General features: G+C 34.5%; 1 protein-coding gene across 1 annotated transcript in view; it reads right to left on the bottom strand.

Moving 5' to 3' along the window:
• LOC134686813 (centrosomal protein of 162 kDa-like) overlaps positions 1-8420 on the bottom strand; it is a 174980-nt gene extending 166560 nt beyond the window's left edge. The window contains exons 1-3 of the mRNA XM_063546618.1: positions 8240-8420; positions 7410-7517; positions 6869-6985 (exon numbers count right to left, since the gene is read on the bottom strand). Of these exons, the coding sequence (XP_063402688.1) occupies positions 6869-6985; positions 7410-7517; positions 8240-8410 (396 nt within the window). The 5' untranslated portion in view covers positions 8411-8420. The remainder of the gene's footprint in view (positions 1-6868; positions 6986-7409; positions 7518-8239) is intronic.
• Positions 8421-22150: the final 13730 nt, after the last annotated feature.

Here is a 22150-nt window from a genome sequence, read left to right as displayed (position 1 = left end):
TTTTATTGTAACTCTGTTCTGTTTTGATTGTAACTCTGTTGTAGTCTTACCTGTTGAGCATCTGTTTTGATTGTAACTCTGTTGTAGTCTTACCTGTTGAGCATCTGTTTTGATTGTAACTCTGTTGTAGTCTTACCTGTTGAGCATCTGTTTTGATTGTAACTCTGTTGAAGTCTTACCTGTTGAGCATCTGTTTTGATTGTAACTCTGTTCTGTTTTGATTGTAACTCTGTTGTAGTTTTACCTGTTGAGCATCTGTTTTGATTGTAACTCTGTTGAAGTCTGACCTGTTGAGCATCTGTTTTGATTGTAACTCTGTTGTAGTCTTACCTGTTGAGCATCTGTTTTGATTGTAACTCTGTTGAAGTCTTACCTGTTGAGCATCTGTTTTGATTGTAACTCTGTTGAAGTCTTACCTGTTGAGCATCTGTTTTATTGTAACTCTGTTCTGTTTTGATTGTAACTCTGTTGTAGTCTTACCTGTTGAGCATCTGTTTTGATTGTAACTCTGTTCTGTTTTGATTGTAACTCTGTTCTGTTTTGATTGTAACTCTGTTGTAGTCTTACCTATTGAGCATCTGTTTTGATTGTAACTCTGTTGAAGTCTTACCTGTTGAGCATCTGTTTTGATTGTAACTCTGTTGTAGTCTTGCCTGTTGAGCATCTGTTTTGATTGTAACTCTGTTGAAGTCTTACCTGTTGAGCAACTGTTTTGATTTAACTCTGTTGAAATCTTACCTGTTGAGCATCTGTTTTGATTGTAACTCTGTTGAAATCTTACCTGTTGAGCATCTGTTTCGATTGTAACTCTGTTGTACTCTTACCTGTTGAGCATCTGTTTTGATTGTAACTCTATTGTAGTCTTACCTGTTGAGCATCTGTTTTGATTGTAACTCTGTTGAAGTCTTACCTGTTGAGCATCTGTTTTGATTGTAACTCTGTTGAAGTCTTACCTGTTGAGCATCTGTTTTGATTGTAACTCTGTTGTAGTCTTACCTGTTGAGCATCTGTTTTGATTGTAACTCTGTTGAAGTCTTACCTGTTAAGCATCTGTTTTGATTGTAACTCTGTTGAAGTCTTACCTGTTGAGCATCTGTTTTGATTGTAACTCTGTTGAAGTCTGACCTGTTGAGCATCTGTTTTGATTGTAACTCTGTTGTAGTCTTACCTGTTGAGCATCTGTTTTGATTGTAACTCTGTTGAAGTCTTACCTGTTGAGCATCTGTTTTGATTGTAACTCTGTTGTAGTCTTACCTGTTGAGCATCTGTTTTGATTGTAACTCTGTTGAAGTCTTACCTGTTGAGCATCTGTTTTGATTGTAACTCTGTTGTAGTCTTACCTGTTGAGCATCTGTTTTATTGTAACTCTGTTCTGTTTTGATTGTAACTCTGTTGTAGTCTTACCTGTTGAGCATCTGTTTTGATTGTAACTCTGTTGTAGTCTTACCTGTTGAGCATCTGTTTTGATTGTAACTCTGTTGTAGTCTTACCTGTTGAGCATCTGTTTTGATTGTAACTCTGTTGAAGTCTTACCTGTTGAGCATCTGTTTTGATTATAACTCTGTTGTTGCCTTACCTGTTGAGCATCTGTTTTTGATTGTAACTCTGTTGAAGTCCTACCTGTTGAGCATCTGTTTTGATTGTAACTCTGTTGTAGTCTCACCTGTTGAGCATCTGTTTTGATTGTAACTCTGTTGTAGTCTTGCCTGTTGAGCATCTGTTTTGATTGTAACTCTGTTGAAGTCTTACCTGTTGAGCATCTGTTTTGATTGTAACTCTGTTGAAATCTTACCTGTTGAGCATCTGTTTTTATTGTAACTCTGTTGAAATCTTACCTGTTGAGCATCTGTTTCGATTGTAACTCTGTTGTACTCTTACCTGTTGAGCATCTGTTTTGATTGTAACTCTATTGTAGTCTTACCTGTTGAGCATCTGTTTTGATTGTAACTCTGTTGGAGTCTTACCTGTTGAGCATCTGTTTTGATTGTAACTCTGTTGAAGTCTTACCTGTTGAGCATCTGTTTTGATTGTAACTCTGTTGTAGTCTCACCTGTTGAGCATCTGTTTTGATTGTAACTCTGTTGAAGTCTTACCTGTTAAGCATCTGTTTTGATTGTAACTCTGTTGAAGTCTTACCTGTTGAGCATCTGTTTTGATTGTAACTCTGTTGAAGTCTTACCTGTTGAGCATCTGTTTTGATTGTAACTCTGTTGAAGTCTTACCTGTTGAGCATCTGTTTTGATTGTAACTCTGTTGTAGTCTTGCCTGTTGAGCATCTGTTTTGATTGTAACTCTGTTGAAGTCTGACCTGTTGAGCAACTGTTTTGATTGTAACTCTGTTGAAATCTTACCTGTTGAGCATCTGTTTTGATTGTAACTCTGTTGAAATCTTACCTGTTGAGCATCTGTTTCGATTGTAACTCTGTTGTACTCTTACCTGTTGAGCATCTGTTTTGATTGTAACTCTATTGTAGTCTTACCTGTTGAGCATCTGTTTTGATTGTAACTCTGTTGAAGTCTTACCTGTTGAGCATCTGTTTTGATTGTAACTCTGTTGAAGTCTTACCTGTTGAGCATCTGTTTTGATTGTAACTCTGTTGAAGTCTTACCTGTTAAGCATCTCTTTTGATTGTAACTCTGTTGAAGTCTTACCTGTTGAGCATCTGTTTTGATTGTAACTCTGTTGAAGTCTGACCTGTTGAGCATCTGTTTTGATTGTAACTCTGTTGTAGTCTTACCTGTTGAGCATCTGTTTTGATTGTAACTCTGTTGAAGTCTTACCTGTTGAGCATCTGTTTTGATTGTAACTCTGTTGTAGTCTTACCTGTTGAGCATCTGTTTTGATTGTAACTCTGTTGAAGTCTTACCTGTTGAGCATCTGTTTTGATTGTAACTCTGTTGTAGTCTTACCTGTTGAGCATCTGTTTTGATTGTAACTCTGTTGTAGTCTTACCTGTTGAGCATCTGTTTTGATTGTAACTCTGTTGAAGTCTTACCTGTTGAGCATCTGTTTTGATTGTAACTCTGTTGTAGTCTTACCTGTTGAGCATCTGTTTTATTGTAACTCTGTTCTGTTTTGATTGTAACTCTGTTGTAGTCTTACCTGTTGAGCATCTGTTTTGATTGTAACTCTGTTGTAGTCTTACCTGTTGAGCATCTGTTTTGATTGTAACTCTGTTGTAGTCTTACCTGTTGAGCATCTGTTTTGATTGTAACTCTGTTGAAGTCTTACCTGTTGAGCATCTGTTTTGATTATAACTCTGTTGTTGCCTTACCTGTTGAGCATCTGTTTTTGATTGTAACTCTGTTGAAGTCCTACCTGTTGAGCATCTGTTTTGATTGTAACTCTGTTGTAGTCTCACCTGTTGAGCATCTGTTTTGATTGTAACTCTGTTGTAGTCTTGCCTGTTGAGCATCTGTTTTGATTGTAACTCTGTTGAAGTCTTACCTGTTGAGCATCTGTTTTGATTGTAACTCTGTTGAAATCTTACCTGTTGAGCATCTGTTTTTATTGTAACTCTGTTGAAATCTTACCTGTTGAGCATCTGTTTCGATTGTAACTCTGTTGTACTCTTACCTGTTGAGCATCTGTTTTGATTGTAACTCTATTGTAGTCTTACCTGTTGAGCATCTGTTTTGATTGTAACTCTGTTGAAGTCTTACCTGTTGAGCATCTGTTTTGATTGTAACTCTGTTGAAGTCTTACCTGTTGAGCATCTGTTTTGATTGTAACTCTGTTGTAGTCTTACCTGTTGAGCATCTGTTTTGATTGTAACTCTGTTGAAGTCTTACCTGTTAAGCATCTGTTTTGATTGTAACTCTGTTGAAGTCTTACCTGTTGAGCATCTGTTTTGATTGTAACTCTGTTGAAGTCTTACCTGTTGAGCATCTGTTTTGATTGTAACTCTGTTGTAGTCTTACCTGTTGAGCATCTGTTTTGATTGTAACTCTGTTGAAGTCTGACCTGTTGAACATCTGTTTTGATTGTAACTCTGTTGTAGTCTTACCTGTTGAGCATGTGTTTCTGATTGTAACTCTGTTGAAGTCTTACCTGTTGAGCATCTGTTTTGATTGTAACTCTGTTGAAGTCTTACCTGTTGAGCATCTGTTTTGATTGTAACTCTGTTGAAGTCTTACCTGTTGAGCATCTGTTTTGATTGTAACTCTGTTGAAGTCTTACCTGTTGAGCATCTGTTTTATTGTAACTCTGTTGAAGTCTTACCTGTTGAGCATCTGTTTTATTGTAACTCTGTTCTGTTTTGATTGTAACTCTGTTGTAGTCTTACCTGTTGAGCATCTGTTTTGATTGTAACTCTATTGTAGTCTTACCTGTTGAGCATCTGTTTTGATTGTAACTCTGTTGAAGTCTTACCTGTTGAGCATCTGTTTTGATTGTAACTCTGTTGAAGTCTTACCTGTTGAGCATCTGTTTTGATTGTAACTCTGTTGAAGTCTTACCTGTTAAGCATCTGTTTTGATTGTAACTCTGTTGAAGTCTTACCTGTTGAGCATCTGTTTTGATTGTAACTCTGTTGAAGTCTGACCTGTTGAGCATCTGTTTTGATTGTAACTCTGTTGTAGTCTTACCTGTTGAGCATCTGTTTTGATTGTAACTCTGTTGAAGTCTTACCTGTTGAGCATCTGTTTTGATTGTAACTCTGTTGTAGTCTTACCTGTTGAGCATCTGTTTTGATTGTAACTCTGTTGAAGTCTTACCTGTTGAGCATCTGTTTTGATTGTAACTCTGTTGTAGTCTTACCTGTTGAGCATCTGTTTTGATTGTAACTCTGTTGTAGTCTTACCTGTTGAGCATCTGTTTTGATTGTAACTCTGTTGAAGTCTTACCTGTTGAGCATCTGTTTTGATTGTAACTCTGTTGTAGTCTTACCTGTTGAGCATCTGTTTTATTGTAACTCTGTTCTGTTTTGATTGTAACTCTGTTGTAGTCTTACCTGTTGAGCATCTGTTTTGATTGTAACTCTGTTGTAGTCTTACCTGTTGAGCATCTGTTTTGATTGTAACTCTGTTGTAGTCTTACCTGTTGAGCATCTGTTTTGATTGTAACTCTGTTGAAGTCTTACCTGTTGAGCATCTGTTTTGATTATAACTCTGTTGTTGCCTTACCTGTTGAGCATCTGTTTTTGATTGTAACTCTGTTGAAGTCCTACCTGTTGAGCATCTGTTTTGATTGTAACTCTGTTGTAGTCTCACCTGTTGAGCATCTGTTTTGATTGTAACTCTGTTGTAGTCTTGCCTGTTGAGCATCTGTTTTGATTGTAACTCTGTTGAAGTCTTACCTGTTGAGCATCTGTTTTGATTGTAACTCTGTTGAAATCTTACCTGTTGAGCATCTGTTTTTATTGTAACTCTGTTGAAATCTTACCTGTTGAGCATCTGTTTCGATTGTAACTCTGTTGTACTCTTACCTGTTGAGCATCTGTTTTGATTGTAACTCTATTGTAGTCTTACCTGTTGAGCATCTGTTTTGATTGTAACTCTGTTGAAGTCTTACCTGTTGAGCATCTGTTTTGATTGTAACTCTGTTGAAGTCTTACCTGTTGAGCATCTGTTTTGATTGTAACTCTGTTGTAGTCTTACCTGTTGAGCATCTGTTTTGATTGTAACTCTGTTGAAGTCTTACCTGTTAAGCATCTGTTTTGATTGTAACTCTGTTGAAGTCTTACCTGTTGAGCATCTGTTTTGATTGTAACTCTGTTGAAGTCTTACCTGTTGAGCATCTGTTTTGATTGTAACTCTGTTGTAGTCTTACCTGTTGAGCATCTGTTTTGATTGTAACTCTGTTGAAGTCTGACCTGTTGAACATCTGTTTTGATTGTAACTCTGTTGTAGTCTTACCTGTTGAGCATGTGTTTCTGATTGTAACTCTGTTGAAGTCTTACCTGTTGAGCATCTGTTTTGATTGTAACTCTGTTGAAGTCTTACCTGTTGAGCATCTGTTTTGATTGTAACTCTGTTGAAGTCTTACCTGTTGAGCATCTGTTTTGATTGTAACTCTGTTGAAGTCTTACCTGTTGAGCATCTGTTTTATTGTAACTCTGTTGAAGTCTTACCTGTTGAGCATCTGTTTTATTGTAACTCTGTTCTGTTTTGATTTTAACTCTGTTGTAGTCTTACCTGTTGAGCATCTGTTTTGATTGTAACTCTGTTATAGTCTTACCTGTTGAGCATCTGTTTTGATTGTAACTCTGTTGTAGTGTTACCTGTTGAGCATCTGTTTTGATTGTAACTCTGTTGAAGTCTTACCTGTTGAGCATCTGTTTTGATTGTAACTCTGTTCTGTTTTGATTGTAACTCTGTTGTAGTCTTACCTGTTGAGCATCTGTTTTGATTGTAACTCTGTTGAAGTCTGACCTGTTGAGCATCTGTTTTGATTGTAACTCTGTTGTAGTCTTACCTGTTGAGCATCTGTTTTGATTGTAACTCTGTTGAAGTCTTACCTGTTGAGCATCTGTTTTGATTGTAACTCTGTTGAAGTCTTACCTGTTGAGCATCTGTTTTATTGTAACTCTGTTCTGTTTTGATTGTAACTCTGTTGTAGTCTTACCTGTTGAGCATCTGTTTTGATTGTAACTCTGTTGTAGTCTTACCTGTTGAGCATCTGTTTTGATTGTAACTCTGTTGTAGTCTTACCTGTTGAGCATCTGTTTTGATTGTAACTCTGTTGAAGTCTTACCTGTTGAGCATCTGTTTTGATTATAACTCTGTTGTTGCCTTACCTGTTGAGCATCTGTTTTTGATTGTAACTCTGTTGAAGTCCTACCTGTTGAGCATCTGTTTTGATTGTAACTCTGTTGTAGTCTCACCTGTTGAGCATCTGTTTTTGATTGTAACTCTGTTGCAGTCTTACCTGTTGAGCATCTGTTTTTGATTGTAACTCTGCCATTTTAGAGGCAGAATGTTGTAAAGCGTTGTCAGCCAAAAATTTCTGTAGCTCCCTCTGGTGTGAAGATCTTAGTACACCAATCTGTAAAAAGGTAAATTTCAAGACATTTAAACTATATAAAACAAATAGTTCAATTTTGATTGGTGATTGGATGGCAGTTTAACGTCAAGTGACAAAAACATACATTTACAGGACAAGAACAAGGAAAAAATTACAATAACAAATCCCTTAAGGAACTCTAATTTAATCTCACATTCCAAACCTTATCATAAATTGTTTAAAAGTCAATCATTCAAAAGTGTATCATGCTTTTATCACACCATTTTACAATTAAATCATTAATATGCTTAACTTTCATCCAAGTATTAATCACAATATGGATCAAATACTAAAAGATACAAAATCATTGTAATTAACAAACACTTTGCATTTTACCAAACAAAGTCCTTAATTCCCATATTATAATAACGCATTCTTATAAATCTACAAATGTATATACAAGTACCTGTTCGTCATATTTTTCTCTCGTTCTACGATTCTTATCTTCAAAATGAGCCTGATATTTCTGTAATTCTATCCTATGTGTATCTACCTCTAGCTGCAGTTCATCAACCTAATAAAATAAAACTTAGATATATATTAATCTATTCATTCTGTTAGTTAGCAATAGTATTTTTTCTTCAACTAAATGAGGGCAGCAAGAGAAAATTCCCTTGAAATGAGTGAGAAGCCAGAGAAGTAACTCTGTACACTCTGATTCTATCAAATATTCGTATATTCGTTATGAATCAGCTTTTTTAATGATCATTTTTAAGTATTACTTATTATAGTCATTCTATCAGATACCAACTGATTTCTATCAAAAGACGTCAAGATTTATTGGTGATTATTAGGGACTTATGTTCATTGTATGATTGATAACTGCTGTTTATCCAATGGCAAATATTAGGCCAAAAAAAATATATGTCTGTTTAGATTACATACTATAGGGTAGGTAGGTAAGTATTTCCATTTTGTTTTATTTTTTCATTTTATTTTTTGTGACATGATTTTGAGTTATACAGTTTCGTCCTGTCGTGGTTTGAGTTGGTCATGTGCTGAGTTTACCCGAAATTTTAATGAATGGATTATTTCCCTTTGTTGTTATTTGGAAACAAATGGTGACAAAATGTTTATTTCTTCACGCAAGTCGCGAATTTCCTTAAAACAGTTATCATATTCACGATTGTGAAAAATTGGGATGTGTCAGGCAACACTACCTTCACTTTTGAGACAAGTTCAATTCATTTTTCACTTTACAACATCATACATGAAGGCTCAGAGAGTAAATCCTACCTTTGATTTTAACACTTCATTTTCTTTTATCACATCAGATATATAAGTTTTATCAGCAAATGTTTCTGGTTCATATTGTTTTTTATTCACTCTGTCTGTAAATCCGTTCATTTCAGATAAAACTTCTGTTTCATCTTCATCCATCTTTCTAGTCTTTCCTTTACCTTTCATCTTCTTATTTTTATCTTACAATATAAAACACATAGTTGAACTTTAAATGTATTCTGGGTTTTGTTTTTGTTTTTGGGTTGCTATCTGAAGGAGGAAGGCCGATGCAATGTATCACATATTAGACATATTGTAGTAGTATCTTTATAAATATTCTAATGAAATGTAAAATGAAACAATTTGTAGAACATTTATCTCTATTTTTTTAAACTAGATAATTCAAAAATAAAAGGATCGGAGGACATTACCTAATCAATTGATTTATCTGGCTCAAGGCATACTGTTCCAACTACATGTATAAAAAGAACATAAAATCATTCACAACCTCTCCCTACCCCCAAAAAAATTCTTATAAAAAAAAAATTAAAAAAGCATGATAAAAAGACAAATGGTAGTTTAGCTGACAAAAGATTGTACAAAAGAAACCCTTTAGAATACCATTATAAGGTCGACCAGACATTGAAAAAACTCAACAGAAAGAAAATAAAGTTTTTTAAAACAGTTATCCTTTAAAACCTTTTGGTTGGGTAAAATAAACAAAGCTTTCCGTCACTGTAGAGACATTATTCATCTAAATCAAGTGCACTCTAAGAGTACAGTTTAATAATAAACATTTCAAGTGTACCTGTATCATTGGTCAAACATTTACAAGGTACAGATGTTTTTCTTTTCTCAGCCTCTCTATGGATTTCTGTAAGATTTGAAGGTCGTGGTTTTAACTTTTAATCTCTGCACGAAAGACTTGTACTTGGTTCTTTAAATCAGCCTCTTGATCCTTCGACATCTTTAGTTCATTTTTCAGTGATACTAAAATAAGATACAATTTTTAACATATTTCTTTATTGCCACCTTCATATTGTATATTTTCTCTTTTATCAATAAACCTCATTTTACTTTACTCCCATTAATATTAGTTTAAGGAGTTTTACTTTGAACCCTGGCAGTGAGGAAATGTCTAGAACAAAAGGTGGCCTTGGTGGCCATGTGGTCTAAGTAGTTCAGACTGAGTTAATACACTAACATGTCAATACTGAGGTTGTGAGTTTATTTATTGGTGGAGGAAGCCGGATTGCCCAAAGAAAACCACAACCTTTGGTAGGAAAACTAATTCACCTCTTTAGCTTTGAGCTGGGTTAGTACTTGTTTTTTATATCTTTCCCTGACACTGCCTAACTCTCTCTGTACAGCCAGAGTACTGGTGTGTGGGTGGTCATATTCCTTCCGTGAGTTATCATCAGGTCTCTTGTAGAAGTGAAGCTGAGCCTCCAAATCTTTTATTATGTCTTCGTATTGTAACTACTACAGGAAAACATACTAAAATATTGCAATTTGGTGTCTGGCCTATTTTAAAGATGTTTAAAATGTCCTGATATTTCTCCTAATGAAATACATTGCACAGGTCAATATTAAAGGCGTTTAGATTTCGTGAATTTAACCCAAACACCAAAAGTTTGTGGATTGGAATTGACAAAATACAAAACCAGGAAAATATGCATTTTAATAGTATGTAGCCAGGTAAGGAAATATAATCCAAAAATTGTTTAAATCAATTTTTTTAACTAACCATTTAACATATGTATATGCCTCATCAAACAAAACAGGGAATTAGATATTCAAAGTTCAACTTGTTGTCTTTTCATAAGGGCATACGATACAGTTACAGGGAAGGTAATAATGACGTTGCTAACGTAATTTGTTATTTTCGTGACGTCAAACTGTGACATATCGGGAAAAGATGCATTTTTCGACTGACTTTTATCATTCAAACTGATTTAATTTGAAAACGAGTTCATGGACCCCTATTTTTCAATACGGCATTTTATTTCATTTTGCAGGGGGATTATGTTACCCAAATTTTATAAAACTGTAAATAGAGGATTTTTTAAAATTTTGATAAACATGCAGTAAAAAATGACGTTTTTTCCTCAATTCATGAACATTTGATAAATATGAGTTATTTTTTAATAAAAAATTGCATATTTTATGATATTTATAAAAAACAGAAATTACCGATTATATAACAAAAAACAATTTGTGTTTATCTTTTATAACAAAAAACTTATTAGTCCGGCGGCTACAAGCATATTTCAGACGAATTGTGCACATCCTGTTACAAGCATGAAATTTGGCATAGACCTACCTCAACTATTACTCTTTTATTTCAGATAGGGAGGCATTTGAAAAAAATGTCTCACTTCCGGTAAAATCCAAAATGGCGGACATCATACTTAAATCAGCCCAATATCGAAGGCTAGCGTGTAAAAATGTGTTATTATCATGCTACTATCATAATATTTGGTACAGACCTTTGTTTTTTACTACTTTTGGATAAATTAAATAGATAAGATGTCTTCAGAAACCCCACTTCCGGTTTAAATCCAATATGGCTGACATTGTACTTAAATAAGCTTATTTTTAGGGAGGGTAATTGAAATGTGTTTTAACGTATTGCTACTAGCATTACATTGTGTATGAACCTTTCCTTGGTGTTTCTGATGGATACAATGCATAAGACATATGTCTTAAAAACCCTTTCTTCTGGCAATATCCAAAATGGCGGACATAGAAATATCATTTTTTTATTCAAAATGTAAAGAAAATGATTTTTTTTTGTGCTGGTCATTTAACTTTTGGCTTAAAGTTATCCTCAAAACCACTTATTCTAGCATGTTGTAAATATTAAGATATAAAGTTGACACTTCCGGTTAAAAATATGACGAAAATTTCAAAGATCTATTTCTTCGATGAAGAGTTTTGGATAGATTGATTAAAACAAAATAAAATCACTATAGTAATAAAAATATTAAAATTATTACTATTTGGCCAAGAATTCATGTTTATTCACAGTCACCATGACATGCACACATCACAGTGCACGGGATACCCGATTTTACACATTGAAAATTACCGCGGTATCCTTTCTTACATCCACAATGTATAAGCTTTTGACAAAATGAGGAGGCCCAAAAAGAGTTTTTCAAAAGTTATCCTCTTTGTCCCCGCCTGGAGTGGGTAGCATAAGAGCCAAACCCAAGCTCGTCTCCCTAAACACATACCTAAGTAAATTGCATGATTTACATGCTGGAAAAGACTAGACCAAGTTGAGGGAATAGCCTCAAAAAGCCGTCCCTGTTGCGCAAATAGTTATGTTCTTGCTTCGTTAACCATGTTATACCCATCTATTAAGTTTGTGCGATCTTACAGTAAAACCCCGGTGATTTAATCTGATTAATCATAATTCTGTTTGTTAAAGTCACATCTTCAAATGCAATCAATGTCTCCCACATAGTCTTTTCCCCCCTTTCAAGCAAAGAGAGAACCATATCACAACAAGACATGGATAACAATAAGTGTTTCATATCACTCAGATCACTCATTGCCTAGTGCATTTGAAAGGCCATTGATAGATATTAATCCAAAGTCTTTTGCCCTCCCAAACACAATCCATAGTTCGTCTACCCCTATGTCACGGAATAGCGAAACAGTAGTGACATCATCATCATTAACGACTGTTCGAATCATGACTCGTTTAAGTGCATGTTTCACTGCATCAGACACATGCACCATGATTTTAGTGTCTGCCTCTAAATGTGAACTTGGTGCTGAACTTGAATTACATTACGTGATGGATAAGATAGAATATCCTGACCATTTGTTGCTATAACTACCATACGCATCCAAGACTTCATCCACTCGTATTTCAGTTTAAAGGTATTTTATTTAGGTAAGGACATAATACCCAATCAGCATACTCAGAAGGCCGCAATTCACAATCAGAGAGCTGATTTCCAAAATTTACAAAGACTGTGGTATTGTTTCTCACATCCATAAATTCTGCAAAAACACAAATTTTCTTGCCTTGTTAACCTAATCTGTTTCTTTTTTTTCGATCTTCCAACAAAACCACGTATCGTTTTCATTGACATTAAACATCAAATCCATATGGTGATGTTGGCTGGTCAATCATCATTCTAAATGTTATAGTCACATCTTCAAAGTCCATTAATGTCACCAACGCAGTTCCTTTTCCAGCAAACGTGTTATCTTTTAATGCCTAGTGCATTTGAAAGGTCATTGATTGATATATATCTTATACTTTTCCCCTTCCAAATGCAAAACAAAGTTTGTCTGCCCCTATGTCACGGAATAGCGAAACAGCAATGACATCAGTATCGACTGTTTGAGTCATGACTCAGTTAAGTCTATGTTTCACTGTATCAGACACATCTATCTTGATTCTAGTGTCAGTCTCTTCGTGTAAACATGGTGCTAAACTTGTAATATCATCAAGTGGTGGATAACACTGAACATCCTGAGCATGTGTTGCTTCAACTACCTTGTACTCAAATTTGTATTGAGCAAGCTCCTGTGAATGAAAACTTAAAAGTTTTTTCTTACTGTCGTCATCTCTCAGAAAACTTTCCCAACTTTGAGGCTGTTTTTAATCCTGGGTTCGTCTGTGTATTCCCTTTCCCCTAAATGTTGCCCTTGCTTCTTTTAGCAGCTTTCAAACTACCAGTAGTGTCTATGTTCACATCCAACACTACATCCACTGTTGTTACAGTTTCAAGGTGTTTCCTAACGAGTATGATGATTGGGTATAATGTCCTTACCTTTATAAAATACTTTGAGACTGTAACAAGAGTGGATGAAGTCTTTGATGAGTATGGTAGTTGTAGCAACAAATGCTCAGGATATTCTATCTTATTCACCACGTGATGTATTTTAAGTGTAGCACCATGTTCACATAAAGAGACTGACACTTAAATCATGGTGCATGTGTCTGATGCAGTGAAACACGCACTTAAACGAGTCATGATCAACAGTCACGGATGATGCTGTCAATACTATTTCGCTATTCCTTGACATAGGGGCAGACGAACTATGGATTGTATTTGGGAAGGCAAAAGTCTTTGGATTAATATCTATCAATGGCCTTTCAAATGCACTAGGCAATGAGTGATCACACTCTTTTATTTCTGACCCATACCTTATGACGGGTTGTGATACTGTTCTCTCTATGCTTGAAAAGGACTGCGTGGGAGACATTGATGGTATTTGAAGATGTGATTTAACATAAAGAATGATGATTGATCAGCCTAAATCACCGGGGTTGGACTGTAAGATCGCACAAACTTATCAGATCTAACATGATTAACGAAGCAAGAAAGTCAATTTTTGCTCAAAAGGGAAAACTCATTTTAAGTGAGGCTATATTCCCACGATTTGTTCTAGTCTTTTCAAGCATGTAAAACGTGTAATATACTAATGCAGGTGTTTAGTGAGACGAGCTTTGGATTGACTCTTATGCTACCTAGTCTTGTCACTAATGGATTTCGAAGGGACAAAGAAGGTCCCTTTTAATAAAAACTCTTTCTGAGACCTCATCATTTTTTAGAAGCTTGTACATTATGGATGTAAGAGAGGATGCCGCGGTCATTTTTAATGTGGAAAATCGGGTCTCCCGTGCACTGCCTTGTGTGCATGTGGTGGTGACTGTGAATAAGCATGTATTCTTGGCCAAATAGTTGTAATTTTAAATATGTTTTAGTTATTTTGTTATGTTTTAATCAATCTATCCCAAACTCTACATCGAAGAAATAGATTGAGGACTCATCTTTGAAATATAACGTCATTTTTTTACCGGAAGTGTCAACTTTATATCGTAGCATTTACAACATGCTAGAATAAGTGGTTTTGGGGATAACTTAAAGCCAAAAGTTTAATGACCAGCACAAAATAAAATCATTTTCTTTACATTTTGAAAAAAGTTGAAAATTTTAATAAAAAACTGATATTTCTATGTCCGCCATTTTGGATACTTCCGGAAGTAAGGTGTTTTAAGACATATGTCTTATACATTGTCTCCATCATAAGCACCAAAGAAAGGTTCACACAAAATGTTATTATAGTAGCAATACGTTAAAACACATTTCAATTACCCTCCCTAAAAAATAAGCTTATTTAAGTACAATGTCCGCCATATTGGATTTTATCCGGAAATAGGGTTTCTGAAGACATCTCATCTATTTAATTTATCCAAAAGTAGTGAAAAACAAAGGTCTGTACCAAATATTATGATAGTAGCATGATAATAGGACATTTTTACACGCTAGCCTTCGATATTGGGCTGATTTAAGTATGATGTCCGCCATTTTGGATTTTACCGGAAGTGAGACATTTTTTTCAAATGCCTCCCTATCTGTAATAAAAGAGTAATAGTTGAGGAAGGTCTATGCCAAATTTCATGCTTGTAACAGAATGTGCACAATTTTTCACAAAGCCGCCGGACTATATGTCTTTCTTTCGAAAAAGAAATCACGGCCACAAATCTTAATTTTGAGCAAATATACAAAATTTCGACCTCACTTTACTCAAAAAGTAGCACATGAAGGTATATTTTTTATTACATATTTGATTTCATCAGGTAAAAAATAGCCTATATGCAAATTTTCATGAACTTGTAAATACAGGATCAAAACTGTATCGTATGCCCTTAATATTTAAAAGGAGAGCATGTCAATGAGATACAACTATAAACCATGCTTTGTTACATAATCATTTCAAGTTTTTGTTCTAGCTCCCACAATAAAAGTTCCCATGAAAACAAGCCATCCTATTTAGAAATATAATTCAGCTACAATCTTTGCTTTTGGTGATCAATGTTATGAGCCTTAAATAATCAAGTACCAAATCGAAAGTCTTTTCTTGGGTTTTAAAGATAAAAATACCTTTAAACGCAAATCTCTCAAAGGAGTAGCACACCAAAATTCAACTGTGGTATATCATAATGAATAAATTACCTTGACTGTGTGATATTTCTGTTTTACAGATCTCAACCTTCTCTCTGACTCTTCGTCTTTTCTTTTCAGCTCAGCTTCTAACTTCTTAAGTTGATTTTCCAACACAATAATAGTAGGGGTTCTTTTCAATGACCCTGGTTTCTCATTAGCAGCAATTGCCGCTGTCATAATTCGAGGGGGTGAAGAGTTTGGATGTCGTCGACAGATAATCTACTCCAACTCTTTCACCTGTATTCAGGTAGATAATAATTCATACGTAAATTATATAAAAGGATGTTAACTGAGCGATGCCCTCAAAATATCTATAAAATGGAAACACAAAATTATACCCATGTTTGTATTTTTGTATGTTTTGACCTTGTATTATATACGTAAAATCATCATTATCACCTACGACTAGATAATAGTTCCAGGAATTTTATACCGTATTTAAAAGCTCATTTATTACACTTACTAACTACTATAAAAAGGAAAATCACAAAAATACTGAACTCCGTGAAAAAATCAAAATGGAAAGTCCCTAATCAAGTGCCAAACTCCATAGCTTAAACTCCTCAAACGAATGGACAACAATTGTCATATTCCTGACGTGGTACAGACATTTTCTGGTCCAGAAAACGTGGGGTAAAACCTGGTTTTATAGCATTTAAACCTCTCACTTGTAAAACAGTCGTATAAAGTTTCAATATATTGACAGTGACATTTGTGCACAAAACAGACAAACATACTAGGTAAAAATGCCAAAAGTAGAGGTACAGCATTCAATATTGTGTTATCTAAATCAATATAAACAGACATTTACCATAACACATTAATACAATGACGGGATATATAAAAACAGAGCAAAGTCACATGCAAGAAAGTATCAAGCACACCAGCAAAAAAGTATACAGACCTTATCATAGAACAACACTATGACGGGACGTATAAGTAAAGAGCCACGTCATGTGTAACCAAGAAACACAAAAAGGCACAAAGAAAAAGCATATTAGCAAAGATTAAAGACAAAAAAATAAAAATTATCATAGAACAATTACACAATGACGGGATGTATAAGTACAGAGCCAAGTCAAATGGATACCACCAAAAGAACAGACTTCATGGTAAAAGTAATATTTATGAAGACAAATAAAAGAATAAGTTTATATAACACATTATTAAAACGATAAACAACGTTAGAACCCGAAATATATACTTCAAGACCATCGTGTATCATTTGCGAAGTTGATACAAAATATTTATCAAATGTATTACTTAAACAACAGTTTTGTGTAATTGTAAAAAAACCCAGATTTAATGGTCAACAAACGGGGAAGTCAGGAAAGGTGCTGTTGTTATTCTGAAGAATTATAAAAGACAATTAAACGCGAACATTCTAAACTTAATTTTCAAAAAATACTTCATTTCCCGGGAGGCGCTCTTGATAAAACAAAACTTTTTAAAGAAAGCAACAACATTTAAACAGGAAACCGATTAGTCGATTATCATTGGTATTCGATCCTTGGTAATACCGAGTAATACTCTAGTACTTATGAATAGGCATGTTAACTGTAGAGCATTAACATATTCGTTTACTTGAAAACAAGAACAAACAATATTTGGCAAGTTTTATGTTCTTTATGAAGCTAGTATGCAGGTTGCGTCTTAGTTTGTTGAGAAGAGACATAAGCTACTCTTGAACATTCATACATTTAATTTTATCTAAACCCTTTTTTATCAGTGTATGAACAGGAAGATGACATGACATGTATTTTTTGTCTGAATCATATATTTTAAACTTTGAGAGATAACAGTTAATTTTAGTTATAATCTATGAATTATCTGCGTTCAGCGTTTACAGGATGAAAATGTGGAGATACGTAAGTAACTTATTGCTATGCAGTATGGGTGTTACTCATTATTGAATGCTGTTCGGTAACCTGTAATTGTTAACGTCCATATATTTTTGTCTTTAATGGAGAGTTGTTTTATTTTGGAAATCACCATACACCATGTTTTTATTATATTTCTTTTTCAATGAAAAAAACAGTATATTTTAAAAGCTATTGTTTTCTGTGTCACGTTTAACATGATCGATAAAATTGTTTTAATTGATAGGAATAAATGCTAGTAATTTGGTCCTGATCGATGCTGGCTATAATTGAAATAAAAAAAAGAAAAGAAAAAGATTTATTGTTTTGATTTTTCTTTCAGAGTGACAAAACGTTAAGATTATGTATGAATCATGTCAATTAAGTTCAAAGTTAATCAACTAACACTTTTCTTCTTGAAAACGAATACACATTTTTGCGCATCCAAAACAAATCGCTAAAAATATACATTTGTATATTCAACTGGTACTGGGGTATGTATGTTTTCTTGTTTTTTTTGTTTCATATTCTGAAATCGGTCTCGGACTTCTCTTCAACTGAAATTAAATGTGCTTATTGTTGTGCGTTTGTTTTTATAAATTGGCTACAGGTATAGGGGGAGGGTTGAAATCTAAAAAAAAAACGCCACAATTTTACGCCTATCCTAAGTCAGGAGCCCCTGGCCTTTGTTAGTCTGGTTTGATTTTTAATTTAGTTTCTTTTTTATAATTCGGAGCAAGTATGCATATTTGTTTAAGGGCCAGCTGAAGGACGACTCCGGGTGCGGGAGTTTCTCGCTACATTAGAGACCCATTGGTGGCCCTCGGTTGTTGTCAGCTCTATGGTCGGGTTGTTGTCGCTTTGACACATTCCTCATTTCCATCCTCCATTTTATGGTATACTTAAAGCCGGACGAGATCATCATTTTGTGAAAAACTTTCGACATTTCTTTAAATTCTGTAATAGAACATTTGAGCTATGCCCTGCACGGTTTTCGTGATATAAAACAAAACATTGATGTTATTTTGATTCGAGCGTTAAAGAATCATTAAGATTTCAACAACAACACGACCAAAGAACTAAAACGTACTTTGAAAGATATCAAATACATGAAATCACGATACTTTGAACCACATAAAACTTCGGCTCTTGATTTTTTTCAACTGTGTCTCATCTCAATTTCAGAGAATTTTTCTTGCATTATATCTTAAAATTGAGAATGGAAAAGGGGAATGTGTCAAGAAGACAGCAACTTGACAAAAAGACAAAAACAACAGAAGTCCACCAAAGGGTCTACAACACGACGAGAAAAACCAACAACCAGAGGCGGACTTCAGCTGGCCTTTAAACATTTATGTTGACTAGTTCAGTAAAAATTGACTTCACACTAACTCCAAAACGTTAAAATAATCTTGCATATAAAAAAGAAGATGTGGTATGATTGCCTATTGAACAACTATCCACAAAAGACCAAAATGACACAAACATTAACAACTATACGGCCTTCAACAATGAGCACAGCCCATACCGCATAGTCAGCTATAAAAGGCCCCGATAAGACAATTTAAAACAATTCAAACGAGAAAATTAACGGCCTTATTTATGTAATAAAATGAACGAAAAACAAATGTGTAACACATAAACAAACGACAACCACTGAATTACAGGCTCCTGACTGGGGACAGGCACAAACATAAATAATGTGGCGGGGTTAAACATGTCAGCCTGATCCCAACCCTCCCCTAACCTGGGACAGTGGTAAAACAGTACAACATAAATACGAACTATAAAACTCAGTTGAAAAAGGGTTAACTCATCAGATAGACAAAAAAAAAACAAGCGGACGTGGCCGGGTATGTTATTCCTATCGTATAAATCGGCGTCGCTTCGTTTGAAGTAGAAACGTCGTTCGATTACCAAATTCCAAATAGTTGATCGACTGTAGCTGATATAGGTACGTAAATATGTGAAGCCGGTACTAAATGGTCAAACAATTATGTTGACAAATAAATACGAAAGACAATGATACAAAAATACAAAATTAAAAAATATCATCAAGATGTTTTTTAGCCGAGAATTATCAGAAATTTTAACGCCATCAACTTTGATTTTGACATACAAGATCAAATTTTATTTACCAATGAATGTCAGGGGTTGAAGTCATAACACTTGTCTCATTGCTCGGAGCACAAAAATCGTGCTCGAAGCATGAAATCAAGCATTTTGATTGGATAATGTTGGAGTATGAGTACAAAAAAACTGACTCAGTTTAATGACTTCAAGGCCTGGAGTGTGACAATTGCACATGCATATGACGGGATACATAAGTACAGAGTCATGTCAAATGTATATCATAAAAAAACAGACTTAACAGAAAAGTAGTATTAATGAAAAAAAATAGTTTTGTCATTCAAAGTATGACAAGATCCATAAGTAAAAGTAATATAAATAAATGAAATGATTTTGTCGTTCAAAGTATGAAGTTTTACATAAGCACAGTCACGTCAAATGAATATATCAAAAAACTGATTTAACAGTAAAAGTAATTTAATAAAGACAAATAAAAGAATACTATAACACGTTATTAAGATTATAACCAACGTCAGTACGAAAAATCTATACTTCAAGACCATCTTGTATTATTTGTGAAGTTGATACGGAATATTTATCACTAAGTTCTTGGTACCTTCCGATGAACTTTTTTAGAAAAAGGACGAGACGTTCTTTGACATACCCCTTGTTCATCAACTTTCTGCTCAGACACTGGTGACGTTTTACAAAGTCTGAATAGGAGCTGCAAGCTCTTGAATACCGAATAAGTTGGGAAATGTATATTCCATATGCAGGTGAAGTTGGTATATTACTACTAAGGTGGGGAAAATTGATAATTTCAAATTTATAATCGTCTTGTTTGTCATAAATGCTGGTACTGAGATGACTGTGTATGTCAAATTAGAGGTATAAGTCTGAACGTGAGGCGGAGGAAGCCGTGTCTGTTGTCTCTTAAATTTCTAGTTCTGGTGGGTTTATTAATGGAACCCAATAAGAAAAGTTCGAATTGGTAATGGAAAGAACTTCATCCATATATCTGAAAGTGAAATTAAATAACCTGGCTTCTTTGATCTGCTTGTTTTTGACAAGTGTCTGAAGGAACTCCGATTCATATGAAAATAAGAAGAGGTCGGCAAGGAGAGGCGCACAGTTCGTTCCCATAGGAATGCCGACAATTTGTTGAAAAAGTCTACCTCCAAATTCAACAAATATGTTGTCGATAAGAAACTCCAGCATACTGATCACTTGTTCCTCTGTGTAGTATGTTTGACCCTTTTGTTCCTTATTAACAAAATATGCCTTATGGTATCCAAAAGAGATAAATTTATAGCTTATGCTACCATTTATATGATGAAAAGCATTGTGAATTATTTCTTTTAGACGGGTTTTCAATTTCACATGGGGAATGGTTGTATACAAGGTTAAAAAATCAAAAGTTTCGATAGAACTAATTTCAGAAAAAAACGAGATTTAGAATTATCCAGAACTTCTTTAGAGTTTTAAGAATCCACATGTGGTTAATACCACTACGCAAGAAAACAGTTTCACAGTATATCTGAAGACCCTCCTCAACTGCGGACAGAATTTAAGTCAATCTAATGAACAATTCTTTAGTAGAATATGCAGATGAGCCGGCAATGTACCGTTGTTTGTACGGAATTTTGTGAAGTTTAGGTATCCAATACAAACAAGGTAAGTCCTCCGATTTGTTGTTCAATGCAATGTTCATAGAAGCCATGAAGGACTTATGATTCGCCAAAATCTCTTCCTTGTCAAATGATATGTTTTTGTATGTGGTATTACCTGAGTGCTCATTTATTCCTAATTCTTTTATAAGACACTCGTAGTAATACGATTTACATTCAAAGACAATATTATTTGAAGCTTTGTACGCAGGAACAACAACATACTTATCTTGAAGAGATGATAGACATTTTACAGCCTCTTTGTCACTGAAAATGGACAATTATTCACACAGTTTTTCAACTTATGAATGCGACGTTTTATCAGATAAGATACCTGATTGTTTTGACCCATTCTGACAAAGTGTCCAGTTGAACTTCTTCTCGTTTCGCCCATGCTCTGGCGTAGTCCTCAATGGAATCCATAATTATTTTGAAGTTATGGTTCCAATTGATGTGTTGGGGTTTTCTAAACTTAGGACCACGAGAAAAATTACCTTTCGGAGATTTTCATGTTGAATTATGTTTATATCCCCAGTAATAACATGGCCAGAGGGGTTGTAATTGTAAGTCGAGTGGGAACAGTCACATGTCAGATTTTCTTTTTAGGTATTGTTCTAAATCAGTGTCCTGTAATGCTTGTTTATAGTTAAATATTTTGAATGGAATGGTTTTGGTGTAACTGTAGGATACAATAGGAACAGACTGTTTCTAAATCATCATAGATAGATACCAGGATTAAACATTTATATTAACGCCAGACGCGCTTTTCGTCTACAAAAGACTCATCAGTGACGCTCGAATAAAAAAATGTCTAACAAGCCAAATAAAGTACGAAGTTGAAGAGCTTTTAGGACCAAAAGTTCATAAAGGTTTTGCCCAAAACAGCTAAGGTAATCTATTCCTGAGGTAGAAAAGCCTTTGTTTTATTTTAAAATTTCAAAATTATTGTTAACAGTTAATTTATAATTTAGAACAAATCAATGATAACTACGGAAGCGTATTAGCGCCACACATTTTTTTTCCCTATGTTAACATTTTGCGTTATAACGCAAACATTTTGCGTTATAACGCAAAGGTTTGCGTTGTAACGCAAAGGTTTGCGTTATAACGCAAAATGTTTGCGTTATAACGCAAAATGTTTGCGTTATAACGCAAAGGTTTGCGTAATAACGCAAAGGTTTGCGTTATAACGCAAACATAGGAAAAAAAAATGTGTGGCGCTAATACGCTTCCGTAGATAACTTCAGTCATCACATAAATGCAATAAAATATATGTTACTTATTTTATGTTTTAGGTGGTTAAATAGTCCTATTGATGAGACAGTCAAAATATAACTCTTTTTTAACACATTG

The sequence above is a fragment of the Mytilus trossulus genome, chromosome 10, assembly GCF_036588685.1.
Source record: "Mytilus trossulus isolate FHL-02 chromosome 10, PNRI_Mtr1.1.1.hap1, whole genome shotgun sequence".
Lineage (NCBI taxonomy): Eukaryota > Metazoa > Mollusca > Bivalvia > Mytilida > Mytilidae > Mytilus > Mytilus trossulus.
The sequence above is the reverse complement of the archived record's forward strand: the minus strand, read 5'-3'. Positions and strand labels throughout refer to the sequence as shown.